The sequence below is a fragment of the Diorhabda carinulata genome, chromosome 6, assembly GCF_026250575.1.
Source record: "Diorhabda carinulata isolate Delta chromosome 6, icDioCari1.1, whole genome shotgun sequence".
In the NCBI taxonomy this organism is placed as follows: Eukaryota; Metazoa; Arthropoda; class Insecta; order Coleoptera; family Chrysomelidae; genus Diorhabda; species Diorhabda carinulata.
This window is the reverse complement of record NC_079465.1, coordinates 712,434-729,784: the sequence shown is the minus strand read 5'-3', so window position 1 is coordinate 729,784 and position 17,351 is coordinate 712,434. Positions and strand designations below refer to the sequence as shown.

The 17,351-nt window shown below is 30.7% G+C and overlaps 2 protein-coding genes across 3 annotated transcripts; one reads left to right on the top strand and one right to left on the bottom strand.

Moving 5' to 3' along the window:
• Positions 1-2: 2 nt before the first annotated feature.
• On the bottom strand, positions 3-16,201 carry LOC130895740 (carboxypeptidase D). Its single transcript, XM_057803268.1, has 18 exons — positions 15,595-16,201; positions 15,183-15,285; positions 13,899-14,028; positions 13,666-13,835; positions 11,593-11,902; positions 11,383-11,474; positions 9,485-9,718; positions 9,060-9,251; positions 8,021-8,106; positions 7,766-7,963; positions 7,469-7,711; positions 7,217-7,408; positions 3,318-3,994; positions 2,607-2,869; positions 2,228-2,557; positions 1,893-2,168; positions 690-851; positions 3-634 (listed from the first exon to the last, which is right to left on the bottom strand). Exons 1-18 carry the CDS (start codon positions 16,033-16,035, stop codon positions 504-506), a joined length of 4,230 nt encoding a protein of 1,409 aa, XP_057659251.1. The 5' UTR covers positions 16,036-16,201; the 3' UTR covers positions 3-503.
• On the top strand, positions 12,848-17,273 carry LOC130895744 (vesicle transport protein GOT1B). Of its 2 annotated transcripts, XM_057803277.1 has the most exons (6): positions 12,848-13,147; positions 16,405-16,507; positions 16,561-16,652; positions 16,737-16,915; positions 16,973-17,054; positions 17,156-17,273. In XM_057803277.1, the coding sequence occupies exons 2-6, from the start codon at positions 16,483-16,485 to the stop codon at positions 17,198-17,200; spliced, it is 423 nt and encodes a 140-aa protein (XP_057659260.1). In that variant the 5' UTR covers positions 12,848-13,147; positions 16,405-16,482; the 3' UTR covers positions 17,201-17,273. The 2 variants fall into 2 exon arrangements, with proteins under 2 accessions (XP_057659260.1, XP_057659259.1); XM_057803276.1 differs by lacking the exon at positions 12,848-13,147 and having other exon boundaries at positions 16,306-16,507.
• Positions 17,274-17,351: the final 78 nt, after the last annotated feature.

The window sequence follows — 17,351 nt, the reverse complement described above, 5'->3', positions numbered from 1 at the left end:
TATTGTTTATGTTATTTATTATTTATAAATTTAATAATATAACAAACATTTGATATAAAAAGATATGGATTAAATTATTTTTTGACAAATTTTTAAGGAAGCACAAAATACTGTAAAGTGAAAAGTTCGATACTATTACTGATATGAAGAAAATCAAATACAAAGGGTTTTTCTTATTACTTTAGTGATTTTTTTAAATATTTCTTTCTCATTCTGGTAAGTATTTCCAAAAAAATTTTATATTGAATATATATACATAAGAATCAGCCGTTAAATAAATAATAAATACGAAAGTAGTTCAAATGTACCAACACTTATTGTAGGTTATGTTTGATACTTAAAAAGTTTATATATCTTAAAATTAACGATTGTAACAAATTTAAAACTTAAATTACTATAAACAGTTGTAAAAATATATATGGTGTCAAAAATAAAAACGTTTTGGAATGTTATAAGATGAGATTATTTGGTGTTAAAATTCCTACTATTAAAATATAAATACATCATTTAACATCTGGTAAAAGAACGACTTCGTCGTCGGAATCTATTTGATCTTCATTAGGGGAATAATGAACATTAGTATTTTCTTCATCACTATCATCTTCGTCATAGTAAGGTCGTAGTATTGGTTGCTCTAGAAAATAACTTTACTAATATCTAAAATATCGGAAAATTTCAAAAATACTTACTGAGAGGCGTTCTGAACAATTCTTTTTCTTTCGATTCATCTCTTATATCATATTTAAAATCTTCGTAGAAACTGTGTTGGGAGACCAAACCGTATTCGTTTCTTTTCTTACAAGCCTTATAACAGGCCAGACCCAAGCCCAATATACCAGCACAAACGAGACCTTCACAGAAAGCATATTAAGTTCAAAATAAAAGGTATTCAAATGTTATTGGTCGAGAAAAACATTTATTTGTAGGTACTAGCTTTCTGTCAATTGGAAAGTAGTTCAAACTATGTTTTCACCATTTTACAAAGGAAAAACTTCTACGTTATTAGCTATATGTGTATATTAGGTAGTTTTTCTGAAAATCTGGTTTAAAAAATTGTTATTTTCAAACTGATAGATTTGAAAATAGGTATTCCCATTTTTATAGGACTATTTACGTATATTTGATCAAAATTTGAATAGCAATAGAAGTAATTTTTATAGTCAATATCTAAGTTATGTCATTCTATTTATAAAATGTCTTGGAATATTGTAAAATGAGGAATCTACTTTTAAATTAACAATAGCTACTGTAGGATAATTACCAAAATGTTTTACTCGAACTAATTTGATATTTGAATAGGATTAAAAAAATCACTGGGATTGAAATAATTGAAATATTGAGCTAAAATTTTGATTACATGTTCCAAAATAGTCTTTATATAATAAAAAAAAATTAATATGTTGCTTAGGGTCACAATATTGAAAATACAAAGCTCAAAGCTGTTTCAAATAGTAATGAAAAACATATACTCATTAAAAAAATCACTCAGGCTTAAATAATTGGAATATTGAGCTCAAATTTTGAATGGATGTTCCAAAAGTGTCTTTGTATACTGGAAAAAATTAGGACTCCACTTGGGGTCGCAGTATTGGAAATTCGAGGCTTCACAGGTATTCAAATTTTAATGAAAAACATAAGTTTGTTTAAAAAATCACTGAGAATGAAATCAGTGGAATATTGAGCTCAAATTTTAATTAGATGTTCCAAAAGGGTCTTTGTATGATGAAAAAAATCAGGACGTTGTTTAACGTCACGGTTTTCGAAATACAAGGCTTCAAATTTATTCAAATATTAATGGTTGTTAAGAAAAATCACTGCGGCTGAAATAATTGAAATATGGAGCTGTAATTTCAAACGAAGGATCATTGTATTATAGAAAAAAGTTATATTACCTGTTAGGAAGATAAAAGCCAGTCTCGGAATACCATAAAATGTGGAATCTACTTTCAATTTAACAATAACCACGGTGGGATAATTTCCAAAACGTTTCACTTGAACTAATTTGACATTTGGATAAAATCCAAAAGCGTTATACTTAATTGTGTAATTCCCAGGTGGTAATGGGATACCATATTTGCCTGATTGGTCAGCAAATACCGTTAGATTTGTCTCCAATACGATAATTTTAGCTTCCGCTATTGGATGATTAAAACGATCTTGAACATAACCTACAAATCAATATTAATTTATATTACATCGAACAAATATATTTATTTTTGATTTATACCTCGTATACCGGTCGTAATTTCTCCAACAAACGGCATTAGTAAACTGTTATCTTTTTGAATTAGTACAGGTTCAGTTGTTTGTACTATTTCACCCGTTTTCTCCAATACAACTTTCAACACAACCATATTTTCTTCGTTAACAATTATTCGTGATGATTGCGATCGGTAACCGTGACAAGAAATTGTCAATTCGTAATTCCCTGGCGTTAACATCACTTTGAAACTAGCACTTTTTTTACCCACCTCGTAAATTTGAGCTATACCCGATATTTTCACCGAAGCGTTCCTCATCGGTTCTCCAAATATATCTTGCACAACACCCTTCACACCTACAACATAAAAAGCTTGATTTGTCATTGTAAAAATTATTTTTCTCACCTGTCAGGGAAGCTGATAGAACCCTCATTATTGGATCAAGGGTATCCCGCCATATATACGGTATGTTCCCCACATCCGGGTATTCACAACAACTCACTTTTGCCGTTAGCATCGGGATATTATAACCGTGGTATAAATATTCGGTTATTAATTTATCGGTGCCCGTTTTGGTCACTGAACAAGTCCTGGGGATCTTTATACCTTTCGTAAAAGATTCAGCGATATGTTTGTAGATTTGTACTTCGTCTTCCGAATGTGGATAACTAAAAACAAAAGTATTATTATGTTTATTGAGTCCAAGCTAGATATCGTCACGTTCACATCAGACTAAATCAGGTATATATAGTGGCTACTTAACAAAAATTTTGTTAAGGAAAGTGAATAATTGAAAATAATTAATAATATGTTTCTGATTCGATATATATATAAAGATTTTTTATTAAAGTTTAAGTATTAGGTACCGTCATGTTGCCATGGTACTAAATCGGGTATATATGGTGGCTACTGATCAATATTTTCAATATGGATAGTAAATAATTGAAAATAATTTTGAAAATTAATTAATACTATGTTTCTGATTCAATATATTTGATTGATGTTTGAGTATTAGGTACTGTCACGTTCACATTGTACTAAATCGGGTATATATGGTGGCTATTAGTCGAAAAATTTGTTAACGAAGAGGATATTAGTAAAAAAATTGTTACTTACACAATTCCGTGGCTTCCTCCTTCGATGTTCAACACTAGATCCAAATTTTTTTCGACTAATAAATGTTTAAAAGCGTTGGCGACGCTCTTAGTATCCTCATTGTTGGTAACTCTTCCGTTTAAATTGACAATCTGTTCTCCGACTTGTTTGAAATCGGCGGAAATTTCGTTACAAGAAAATTTGTCCGGTTTGGCGTTGCCTAGCGCCGTTTTCGGGTAATCCCCCCATATTTGTTCGAAAGATTTATCAATAACTGGAATAATGTGAATAACGGCGTTGGATAATATCTTGACGATTCTTATATCTCCTATTCGGTTACCCTCTAATAGATGGCGCGCTAGATAGATATCGAGTTCTCTGCCGATCGGTTGGGTGGCGAATAAGTTGCCCATAACCGCGATGTGGAATTTATTTTCGTCGTCGTCTTCTTCGATTTTGTTGGTTATCTTTAAGGAATGTATCGCCATGGAAACGAGGTTGTCCCCTCCTTCGAAGGAAGCTACGTCTGGATATTTGTTTTCCATTTTAGTCAGGATGACGTTTATGTCTTGGTTGGTGTGATAGGTCGGTTTGTATTGATTTTCGGCTATGCCGAAATCGTAGGCGCTCGCCCAATGAAGGGGATCGTCTTTCATTAACGTCACGTTGTACTGGATGTATCCGGATTCCGGTACAACCTACAAACATATTATACGAAATTTTACGCATTTTTGAAAAATCACTGGAGCTAAAATAATCAATATATTGAGCTCAATTCTTGAAGGGATGTTTCTAAAGGGTATTTCTTTAAGGAAAAAAATCGGGACGTTGTTTAGTGTGACTGTTTTCGAAATACAAGGCCTCAAAGTTGTTCAACTATTAACGAAAAACATATCCTCGTTTAAAAAATCACTGGGGTTGTAATTGTTGAATTAATGAGCTAAAATTTTAAAGGGATGTTCCCAAAGGATATTTCTATGAGAGAATAAATTAGGACGTTGCTTAGTGTCACTGTTTTCGAAATACAGGGTTTCAAAGTTGTTCAACTATTAACGAAAAACATATCCTCGTTTAAAAAATCATTGGGGTTGTAATAATTGAAATAATGAGCTAAAATTTTAAAGGGATGTTTACAAAGGGTATTTCTAAGAGGAAATTAATCGGGACGTTGTTTAGTGTGACTGTTTTCGAAATACAAGGCCTCAAAGTTGTTCAACTATTAACGAAAAACATATCTTCGTTTAAAAAATCATTGGGGTTGTAATAATTGAAATAATGAGCTAAAATTTTAAAGGGATGTTTACAAAGGGTATTTCTAAAAGGAAATAAATCGGGACGTTGCTTAGTGTCACTGTTTTCGAAATACAGGGTTTCAAAGTTGTTCAACTATTAACGAAAAACATATCCTCGTTTAGAAAATCATTGGGGTTGTAATAATTGAAATAATGAGCTAAAATTTTAAAGGGATGTTTACAAAGGGTATTTCTAAGAGGAAATTAATCGGGACGTTGTTTAGTGTGACTGTTTTCGAAATACAAGGCCTCAAAGTTGTTCAACTATTAACGAAAAACATATCTTCGTTTAAAAAATCATTGGGGTTGTAATAATTGAAATAATGAGCTAAAATTTTAAAGGGATGTTTACAAAGGGTATTTCTAAAAGGAAATAAATCGGGACGTTGTTTAGTGTGACTGTTTTCGAAATACAAGGCATCAAAGTTGTTCAACTATTAACGAAAAACATATCCTCGTTTAAAAAATCACTGGGGTTGTAATAATTGAATTAATGAGCTAAAATTTTAAAGGGATGTTTACAAAGGGTATTTCTAAGAGGAAATAAATCGGGACGTTGTTTAGTGTGACTGTTTTCGAAATACAAGGCCTCAAAGTTGTTCAACTATTAACGAAAAACATATCCTCGTTTAAAAAATCATTGGGGTTGTAATAATTGAAATAATGAGCTAAAATTTTAAAGGGATGTTTACAAAGGGTATTTCTAAGAGGAAATAAATCGGGACGTTGTTTAGTGTGACTGTTTTCGAAATACAAGGCCTCAAAGTTGTTCAACTATTAACGAAAAACATATCCTCGTTTAAAAAATCACTGGGGTTGTAATTATTGAATTAATGAGCTAAAATTTTAAAGGGATGTTCCGAAAGGATATTTCTATGAGAGAATAAATTAGGACGTTGCTTAGTGTCACTGTTTTCGAAATACAGGGTTTCAAAGTTGTTCAACTATTAACGAAAAACATATCTTTGTTTAAAAAATCACTGGGGTTGTAATAATTGAAATAATGAGCTAAAATTTTAAAGACATGTTTACAAAGGGTATTTCTAAGAGGAAATAAATCGGGACGTTGTTTAGTGTGACTGTTTTCGAAATACAAGGCCTCAAAGTTGTTCAACTATTAACGAAAAACATATCCTCGTTTAAAAAATCATTGGGGTTGTAATAATTGAAATAATGAGCTAAAATTTTAAAGGGATGTTCCCAAAGGATATTTCTATGAGAGAATAAATTAGGACGTTGCTTAGTGTCACTGTTTTCGAAATACAGGGCCTCAAAGTTGTTCAACTATTAACGAAAAACATATCTTCGTTTAAAAAATCACTGGGGTTGTAATAATTGAAATAATGAGCTAAAATTTTAAAGACATGTTTACAAAGGGTATTTCTAAGAGGAAATAAATCGGGACGTTGTTTAGTGTGACTGTTTTCGAAATACAAGGCCTCAAAGTTGTTCAACTATTAACGAAAAACATATCCTCGTTTAAAAAATCACTGGGGTTGTAATTGTTGAATTAATGAGCTAAAATTTTAAAGGGATGTTCCCAAAGGATATTTCTATGAGAGAATAAATTAGGACGTTGCTTAGTGTCACTGTTTTCGAAATACAGGGTTTCAAAGTTGTTCAACTATTAACGAAAAACATATCTTTGTTTAAAAAATCACTGGGGTTGTAATAATTGAAATAATGAGCTAAAATTTTAAAGACATGTTTACAAAGGGTATTTCTAAGAGGAAATAAATCGGGACGTTGTTTAGTGTGACTGTTTTCGAAATACAAGGCCTCAAAGTTGTTCAACTATTAACGAAAAACATATCCTCGTTTAAAAAATCACTGGGGTTGTAATTGTTGAATTAATGAGCTAAAATTTTAAAGGGATGTTCCCAAAGGATATTTCTATGAGAAAATAAATTAGGACGTTGCTTAGTGTCACTGTTTTCGAAATACAGGGTTTCAAAGTTGTTCAACTATTAACGAAAAACATATCTTTGTTTAAAAAATCACTGGGGTTGTAATAATTGAAATAATGAGCTAAAATTTTAAAGACATGTTTACAAAGGGTATTTCTAAGAGGAAATAAATCGGGACGTTGTTTAGTGTGACTGTTTTCGAAATACAAGGCCTCAAAGTTGTTCAACTATTAACGAAAAACATATCCTCGTTTAAAAAATCACTGGGGTTGTAATTGTTGAATTAATGAGCTAAAATTTTAAAGGGATGTTCCCAAAGGATATTTCTATGAGAGAATAAATTAGGACGTTGCTTAGTGTCACTGTTTTCGAAATACAGGGTTTCAAAGTTGTTCAACTATTAACGAAAAACATATCTTCGTTTAAAAAATCATTGGGGTTGTAATAATTGAAATAATGAGCTAAAATTTTAAAGGGATGTTTACAAAGGGTATTTCTAAGAGGAAATAAATCGGGACGTTGTTTAGTGTGACTGTTTTCGAAATACAAGGCCTCAAAGTTGTTCAACTATTAACGAAAAACATATCCTCGTTTAAAAAATCACTGGGGTTGTAACAATTGAAATATCAAGCTCAAATTTCAAATGGATACTCTTAAAGGATCATTATATGAAGAAAAAAATCAGGACAATTCCTTGCATCATGGTTTTTGAGATACTCACTATTTCAGAAGTGTAACTTTCGTATCCTCTAGCCGAAACAGTCAAATTATATTTTCCTGGTAACAATATCCTCCAATAGTCCCCAAATATGGAAGTTTTCACCACGTGATCTATATTTTCCACCATAATTTCCGCTCCGACAATCCAATGACCTATAGTGCTAGTGACAAAACCAGAAACCCCTTTGTGAACCTTCGATAAAAATAAAAATCCATTGAGAGAAAATGACGAGATACAGATCAAAGTACTAACTTGTTCGAGGTACGTTATTAAAGCTTCTCTATTATCCAACCAATATTCCGGTAAATCCCTCGATCTGGGATACTTGTAACAACCTATTTCCAACGTGATACTCATACAACCTGCCACTAGATAATTCCAATCTTGCATACCACCCGTAACTGAATACCATTTGGCACCGTTGGTGATACCACCTTGGAATATTTCATTGGGGAACATTGGACACGCGACGCCGTCGTGCATAGTTCTGTGGGCCTAGAAAAATATACTACTAACTCATAAAATGTATAAAACATCGATTGTACTTACATTAGAATAAGTACGAGCTAAATATTTAAATAATTCATTGTCTGGTGATGGATTTTCAACTGTCTTATCGTCCGGGGTATCATCGTATGGATAATTTGCTACCAAAGCTCCGTTATGAAGATTAGCAGATAATACAAAAGGCTCAGATAAAGTCCAATTCATAACAGCCAACGTTTCTGGTTGCGTTATTTTATTAAACTAAAATACTAAATGGTTAATTGAACATGTATTAGATTTGGGGTAACATTTTTTTACCTTATTTTCGCCGAATTGATCGGGAAAGTTTCGATTTAAATCGTAATCGTTAGCGTTGTTTCTACCTATCACGCTCGATTCATCACCTAAATATAAAGACAGTTTGATCGTAATAGAAAACTGTAAGTTGTATTTTTTGGTTCAAAAACCCAACAGTGACGACAAAAATAGGGACAGTATTTAAAATCTATTTCAGAATGTAATCTTAAAAATTAATGGTAGCATAAACCAACAATTTTCGAGAGAGATTTTAAGACATTTCTATGTATTTTGAGTTGTTTAATGTTAACAAAAAGTTTTTATACTAATCATCAGAAGTCGAAGGAATATTTTATTTTGATTTTTAGCATTCAACCATTTTTTTTACATAAAAGTTCATCTAAATTATTTGTATTTTTGTAATTGAGAACTGCGGGCAAACTATAACAACTAAGTTTATTCCTGACATTATTGCTAAGACATTTTACAACACAACACAAAATCATTTTCGTATATTCCAATAGTTTCATACACCATAAAGTCATTTAATAAAATTCCTTTGTTTACAGTAAACGCATCAAAATCAGATGATTTTGACATTAACTTGACGTTATCTCAATTCAATCAATTTCGATGGATAGATTGAACCATAGATATAGTTCACTTTAGCCCCTATAATATCATAGAAATGCACATATTTGGTTAGGTTAGCACTGCGAACGCAAAATTTCAAGCTACGTATGAATCTAGTGTCAGAACATGCTCGGAATATCTACCACGAAAATAATATCTCGAATGTTCAGATTGAAGATCTATGAACTACAGCTGACAATTGACGTTTGACGTATACGTCTGAGAGAGGTTATTTTGTTTATAAATCGTATTAAGAGTTAAATTTGTAAATTTGCGAATTAACGAAAAAATATTAAATATAAAGTTAACCTAAATGTTTTAATACTACATTCAAAGCCTAATGTCTTATTTAATTTAAAATATAAGAACAAATGATACCCGAAAGAAGAATATACGGAATATATTATATAAAATGAAAAGGTCTTACCTTCCATCGACATCTCGTAACCGTCTGGGTTCATACTTGGTAAAATATGAATTCTTGTTGTATTAAGTAGATTTGTTATTCTTTCGTCAGTTCCATATCGTTCGCAAAGGTATTTTATAAGATATAGTAACATTTCTTTTCCTACGACTTCGTTTCCGTGCATGTTAGCTATATATTTTACTTCCGGTTTTCCTTTAAAAAATATACTTTCAAAGCATATTGACATCGATGAAATCCTTCAATTTTTTATTATCTATTTTTGTTGATAGTTCGTCTTGATTTCAAGTTTTATACATATGACATGGCTTTTTTATTTAAAAGGAATGTTTCGATCTAATTTTAGACTCTTATCAAAGTATATTATACAAAAAGATTAAAATTAAGACGATTTATCAACGACAATATATTTGGTTCTCAATATTCACCTGCTACATGACGATCTGGTGTATTTCCAATAATGAAAACAACAAGATCTCTGTCTTGAACGGATTTTCCAATTGTGTGCATTTTGGTGATAGCCGGATAAGTTTTATGAAAAAATTCCATGAATTTGATCATGTCTTTGTAATGGTGATGTTGGAATAACAAATTGTCACTAATTACAAAACCATATTTGTCATAAGTGACGTTTTCCAAATTCTGTTGTGTTAAATAGTTATCTATATAAAGTAAAAATACAGGGTAGTTAGAAAATCTTGATGAAATTTCAGTAAAATATGTGCAGAAATAGAAATGTGGCAACTGTGCAGCATGGGTTTTTGGTGTGGTCACATTTAATATTATCAAAATTAAGCCATTATGTCAGTTTCTTGTTTTTTATTTGCATTTTACATGTAATTACCTATTAATCCATGTAAAATTACCATAAATTCGTATGTTAGTTAAATTGAATATGAAATTAATCAACTTCTGAGCAAACTGGAAAAAATTTGCAATGTGACAAAGGTGTAAAATAATTCTTATTATAAAACCCCTTCAATTTTCTGATTTTTTTTCATCATTTAACGGATTTAATTATATTGTTAATGAATTGGTTAATATTGTTAAACTATGTGCATATAATTGTGCAAATGTGCCGTTTTTTCATCTACCTAAAGTGCAAAAATTAAAAAAAAAGGTGAATAACAGAAGAAGAAATAAAATACACATGTCTTCTTAAGAATTTTATTATTACTAAAAAGAGATGAGATTCACAATATCAGAATGTATATCAAAATATATAATATGTCATGGAATGCGTCTTTTTTTTGTATATATAAAGAAATATCAATACAAAATCTCACAAAATAATTTGTCTTTCCAACATATGTATTTTATTTGAACAAACATTGTTAGTAACAACAGTTTATACAGTGTCCAAAAAATTTTTAATTAACCTGTTGACGTTCGTTGAAATTAGGTTAAGTTGATAACCTTTTGCTTAGCGAGGAAAGAACTGTCACATACATCAGAAAAAGAAGAAATAAGAATTTCGAAATAATGTTATGGAAAAGAAGAATGAAATGTTTGGAAATAATGTCATTGAATATTCATTGAAATTGTTGTGTTTGAGGTTATGTTTCGCACTACAAAGAGACAAAAACATTAAAAATTAAAGAAGTTTATTATAATTTTTTTGTTCTTATAGAGAAAATGTGAAAATTGTCTGATGTATTAATTCAATTGAATAAAAGCCTGTACATACATGAAGCGTTAATTTTGAATCAACTTATTGCAATGTGTTATATATTTTTTGGACACTGTGTATATTGTTTCTGCAATAAATAAAATTAATTTTGCTAAAACATTTTATAATAAAACATAAATATTAATTATAATTTGTTAGCAAACATAAATTTATATCGAAAATCACCAGTAATTGTTATACAAGGGCTGTACAGAAAGTAATAGAGAATTCGGATAAAAGTACTTTCTGATCATCCCTTATAATAGAGCGTTAAAAATTACAAAAAAACAAACAGAATCGATTAAAAACAAACTACCGGAGGCTAAATAGGCATATTTTTTCCCTATTTCATTTAAATTATTTATAGTATTCGATCAACGAAACCGAATAAGATGAAAACTTCAATAAATAATGAAAAAAAGATATTTTTGAAGAGAAATAGATAATTATTAGAGGATTTTTACGAATTTTTATATAAAAATAATCGTTACAATCAAAAATATCTTGTAGAAACAACATTAGAAGTGGAATATATGGTTCTACGAAAGAAATAATGAAGCACCGGTTTGATGTTGAAAAAATTATTGTTTAAAATGATTTATTATTACTAATTCCAATACCAAACATCACCGTTATCGACGTTGTACCTAGAATTACCTGATGCAGCTTGTTGCAGCTTCAACGTAAAGTTTCGAACAGTCGTTTTCCCTTCTTCCACTATAACCTCTATCGGATCAGATTGTTGGTACCTGGAAGTCGTTTCCCTATTTAAAATTCCGTAGCTACACCGTTCTAATAGCGCGGGATAATAAAGGATATACCGGGAATAACAAAAAACAACACATCAACGTTTAAATATTTGCTTACCCGTAAGCGACGGCGTACATTTTGTATCTACCCGGTAGTAACAATCTCCAATATTCTCCTCTGTTCGAGGTGGTGACGTTATGGGGGATGCCTTCGACGACGACGTCGGCGTCTAGTACCGCGTCTCCGTGTTCGTTTCGAACTAAACCTTTGACGCCCCAATGAACGGATTCCATAAAAGTTAAAAGTGATTCTTTGTTATTCGCCCATTCCTTGGGGAGCGTATTGGCGTAAGGGAATTTGCAACAACTCAATTCGAATGTAACCTCGAAACAATTCGAATGTACGTAATTGAAATCCTGCATACCGCCTATAAAAACAAAAATATCCCTATTATAACTAACTCATTTCATTTTTTTAACATAATTTGAAACAAATTATTCATTCAAGAAGAAGAAATTTGTAATTTCATTGATTGACTCTTTTAAGAAATATCTGTTTAACCTGCGTATTATACTAATTTTAATGTCAAAAAGATTCAAGTCTTTATTACTGACGATTAATAATAGTCATTCGGCGCCAAATTCGATCATTCTCACATCATAATTCTATTTTTAATTGCAGCGCACATTCTAACACTCCCCTGTATATAAAAAGCATGATAAAACGAACTGGTTGCCTGGTAACGCCAACATGGCGGTACTAGTCCCGACCACTATCGCCGTTGTTAATAAAATTTGTTACATTTACGACATCGCTGGTATTTTAATAAAATTTGAATTGAAAAATAACAAATTTATTGCTTGTAATATAATATACGGAAATCACTGGTTTACACTACTTTTTATATCAACACAAAAATCATAATAAACAAACTACCACGGCTCGGTTGCCTAGAAACGCCAAGATGGTGGTCGCAGTCACGCCCGCTGTTAGTAAAAACAGTTTGTTACATTGCCAACAGGACAGCACTCGTAGAAATTTAAAAAAAATTTAATCAAAAAATATTGATTTCATTGATTTTATGTATTTTCCTAATTAATTTATGTTATGTAAGCCACCGGGTTACACTAACATTACCGTCAAAATGAGAAAAATCTTCATTTAAGTTAGATTTGTGATATTCGTATTGAACACGCTGTTACACTACAGCAACACTCACAATTACATTGTCTAACGCGCGTCTTCAGATACTAAAGGAAAAAGTATCGAGATATCGATAATTTGTTAAAAATATCGATACAATGTTGTATCAAAAACTGTCATCGCTAGAATCCAAAACCGTAAAAGATAGAAACGAACGAGAAAACAAAAAATAAATGTATTGACTATGACTATGTTTTATTTACGTTGCATAAATATGTGTATTTAGCTGTTGTCCGTCATTTTTCGAATGATCTCGGTATTTTAATAACCTCAATCTCGTGACTTGTTTACTTTTTTCTAATTCGAAATTTGTGAATCATGTCGTCGTCCAGCAGTGGTTCTGTGTGAATTTTTTTATTAAAAAAACCAATTAAGATAATGTTCTTTGTAATATGTGTGGTGAAAAATATAAAACTAGTGGCAATACAACAAATTTACGATGCATTCTCATAGTTTAAAAGCACTGGTGGTAAGTCAATTAAGTATATGAGTATTTTAAAACATTTTTTTTAATTTAACCATATATTGATATTTTTGTCCTTGAGATATCGATGATAATAATGATATTTTGATATAAATTTAATAATTTTTGGACGTCTTTAAAGTAAACTTAGAATCGTTGTCGGTGTTTTGCCACGTCACAGCGTTGCCTAGTAACGCCAATATGGCGATGATAGTCCCCTCCCACTTTTATTACTTTCCAGACAACACTCGTAATTTAAAAAGATTAAAAAATATAAATTTCACTGCTTATATGTTTTTGCAAGGTTAATATAGCAAAAGTTGATAATATTTATTTTATGCATTTGCGAGTACATTATTATAATCAAACTCCAATTAACGTTCGGCTAATAGCAAAAAAATCATTATTTGCACATTTATTACAACATTACATTGTCAAATCACAATAACTCATTTTATTATTTACCAGATGTGTTAATTTTAACGTTTTTATGATATAATATCGAAATAAATTTTTGTACTTACCGGTCACTTCGTACCAATAAGCACCATTGGTGATACCTTTATCAAAAGTATCATCTCTACATGCGTTCCCTTGTTTCATCACCGGATTTAAATGTGCGTAGTTTAAAGCTAATTTTCTAAAGATTTCATCGTCGGGCGATCGACTTTCCTTACAACAAGTTCTACCAGAACTGAAACCACAAAAAAATATACACGATTTCGTCAATATTTCATCCCAATTTTATTGTTCTTACTTGGAATCATCGAAAGGATAACTGGCAACAACAGCTCCTCCGTGGAGGTTCCCTGATAGAACAAAAGGCCTAGAAATGATCCAGGTCATCATAGCTATAGTTTCCGGTTGTCTGCCAGACAAAATTGTGCCTTGTGAAGAAGAATCTGATTAAAATATGAAAAGTTCTGGTTTCTGCTTGGAATATTGTTATCGGTAACTGAAAAGTGGATTGTTTGGATAGTCGGTTGGGTTCTCCAGCACTTAGAAGACCAAAATATGTAGATTCCTCCCACAAAAGGTTCATTATCTCACTTCCCAAGGTTTTAGAACTGTTCCTTCGCCTTCCTATGCCTATTATCTTAAGGTGATTTTTGAAGGGGCAATGATCTTCCAGAAGATCAACCACCAGTTGAATGTCTTCAGGACATCATGAGAAGTTTCTCAGACTTCTTAGCTGATATGGTTCATAGTTCTTAATGGGATTGTGAGCGGACAAGGCAAGCTGTGAGGCTTATGTTTGGACACTCACAGATATCATAGTCAGCAGTTTAAACTGATAAGGTACTGAATTATCTTAGAATTGGAGTAAAACTCCTGTTAGCTAGTGTTTTTAGAGTTTGTGCTACTGAAGTTTCTATTCGAACACTCCCGAGCTAGCAACCTTGTCTGGAAAATAATGATTAATTTTCCCAGAGCTTACATTTCGATCCAAAAATGCTCACTCCAGTTCCTTTCACCAGCTTTGAACCATTTGTTTACCAAAGAAATGCATTTTGAACTTGATTGACCACTATTGGTGATAATTTGTATGAAACGTCTATTTCTGTACTTTTGGTCCATTAGTTTGTAACTGTTTTTGAGTTTTATTGATTCTGTAAAGCTTTAGAAGACATAACAGCTCCCTCGGCTTCAATTTTTTTATCTAGATTAACCATATAATGTGGAAGGAAGGCAGATTCAGCAGCGCCTTTAAGACTGCTGTGATACCCAAACAGATCAGCTTTTGAATTTTGTTGTTTTTTTCTGAGTTTAACAACTGGTATACCCAGTGTACCATCTTAGGCTTAAGTTTCCATACCAACAAGCTTGATACAAGTCCAATTACAATAGTGGATCTTGATGTTTGTCCCAAGTAAATATTTTATCCAAGATACTTTATTTTATTGGAATTTATTAGTTAAAGGTAAATGTTGTTTTACCAGGGTTGATTGAAAGTTTAGTTTAAAAATAATTAAAAGTTATTAATGCTTAAATCTATCTAATATTTAATCATAATAAAGAGATTACTACCAATAGCGCTCACCTACTCTTGAAGTATCAAACTGATCAGGAAAATCTCTATTTAAATCTACATGATTCTGATTTTCCCTTCCAACATAATGATCTTTCGACTCACAACGTCCTTCCTAGAATAATATTTTATATAGGATCCCAAAATATGCAAAATTTTGTTAATATTTAATCAAAATATTAACAAATTAAAATTTTTATAACTGCTCTTCATTGTGAATGTCTATAATGGAAACTTCCTGTTGATAAATTGTAAATGAAAATAATAACACAAGATAAATAGACATAAATAATTAATTGTATATAGGAGATAAATTTTATGGTATTTTGAAAATTTAACAACAATTCTATAATTATATGTACAATAACCCCAAGAGATTTGTTTGAAATAAAATTTTTTTAATTATTAATCAATAAAAAATTACCTCTGAATTTTCATAACCGTCTGGATTCATAGAAGGCAATAAAAAAATATCAGTGGTATTGACCAATTTAGTAACTCTATCGTTGGTACCATAATTATGGATTAAATAAAGCGCCAAATAAATCATCAATTGTCTTCCGACTGTTTCGTCCCCGTGCATATTAGCTACATATTTAAACATGGGAGTTAACAACGTCCTGTTTTGTACATTTGAGTTAATTTCCAAAGCCCACAGGTCTCGATTTTTCACAGATTTTCCTACGGATCTTAATTTTACCAGTTCCGGGTGTTCAGTTTCCAATTTTCTAAATAAATTCGTAAGTTCATCGTAATCGTGATACTTTGGTTTTTCTAGGAATTTCTCATATTCGACACTTCTTATAGTTAATGTTTCACTTAAATTAAGTATCACACACGATAAAATTATTGCTTTCAGTAACATGTTGTTTATTGAGCAAATTTATTTACACTAATCGCTTCATCTAGTGTTTAACGAGTTTTTAATGACGTGTTCGTTGATCGTATTTTCCCGTTTCGCTTGTTTTTAAAATTACAAATAAAAAAAAATTGATGACATCTGTGTGTGACTACACTACTATCACTAAACAACCTTGACATTTGACGGTTGGAGGTTAGCTTACGACTTTTCAATTCTATGTTTTTATAAAATTTTTTTATCGATTAATATTATTAGTAGTAATCCTAATATTTATATAAATAATAAATGTTTTCATATCATACTGAAATTATATAATTAATATTTATTATTAAATATCAGGTCGTAATTATTGTTTTCTGTGATTTTTGTTAGAAATGTCAATTATTGACTGACAGCAAGTATTGAGGTTATGTTATTTGTGCCAAGTTCCACATCAGTTGAAAAAACAAAATGTTTGAATTAACAGACACGCAAAGTAAATAATAAAAATAATTAAATTATTCAAATATTAAAAGGTTTTTTTTGTAGAAATCGGAGTTGGGTTATCCACGTTTGGTATTTTTTTTATTTTCCTAGGAATATTGCTCCTATTGGATAGAAGTTTATTAGCTTTAGGAAATGTATGTATAAGTATTTATGTGATTGTGTTTTGTACCACTACTAAAATCGTTATGGAACAAAAATAAAGTTGCGAAAAATTTTAGATATTATTTATCTCTGGATTGGTAGCTATAATAGGAAGACAAAGAACGTTTTTGTTCTTTTTTCAAAGGCATAAAGCAAAAAGGTCGTTAGCTTTTTTCGGGGGTATAATATTAGTATTATTAAAATGGCCCCTTGTTGGTATGTTGTTAGAACTATATGGTTTCTTTTTATTATTTAGGTAATATACTAATTAACTATTTAAATAGAGAAAAAAATTTTTATTTGTTTATTTCAGTGATTTTTTCCCTATTGCCATTAATTTTTTAAGAAGGATACCAATTTTGGGCACTTTATTAAATTTCCCTGGTATAAGTATGGTAAGTTTGTACTTGTACAGAATTAATTTCGTTTTATAGAGTTTGGAAATGATCAAATTCGTTTAAATAAAATGTTATTTTGAATAAATTATTTGTTTTAGGTTGTGGATAAGCTTACAGGGGATGCAAATCGAGTTCGAGTATGAACTCGAGAAAAAATATTGGATCAATATGTTATTTATTTTATCACATTTTTAATATAATTAATTTTTTTATAGACTTTATTTATTCACTTAATTCTCAACTTTCTAAAAAAAACAATCATTTAACCAAATAATAAAATAAGTTGTTAATATA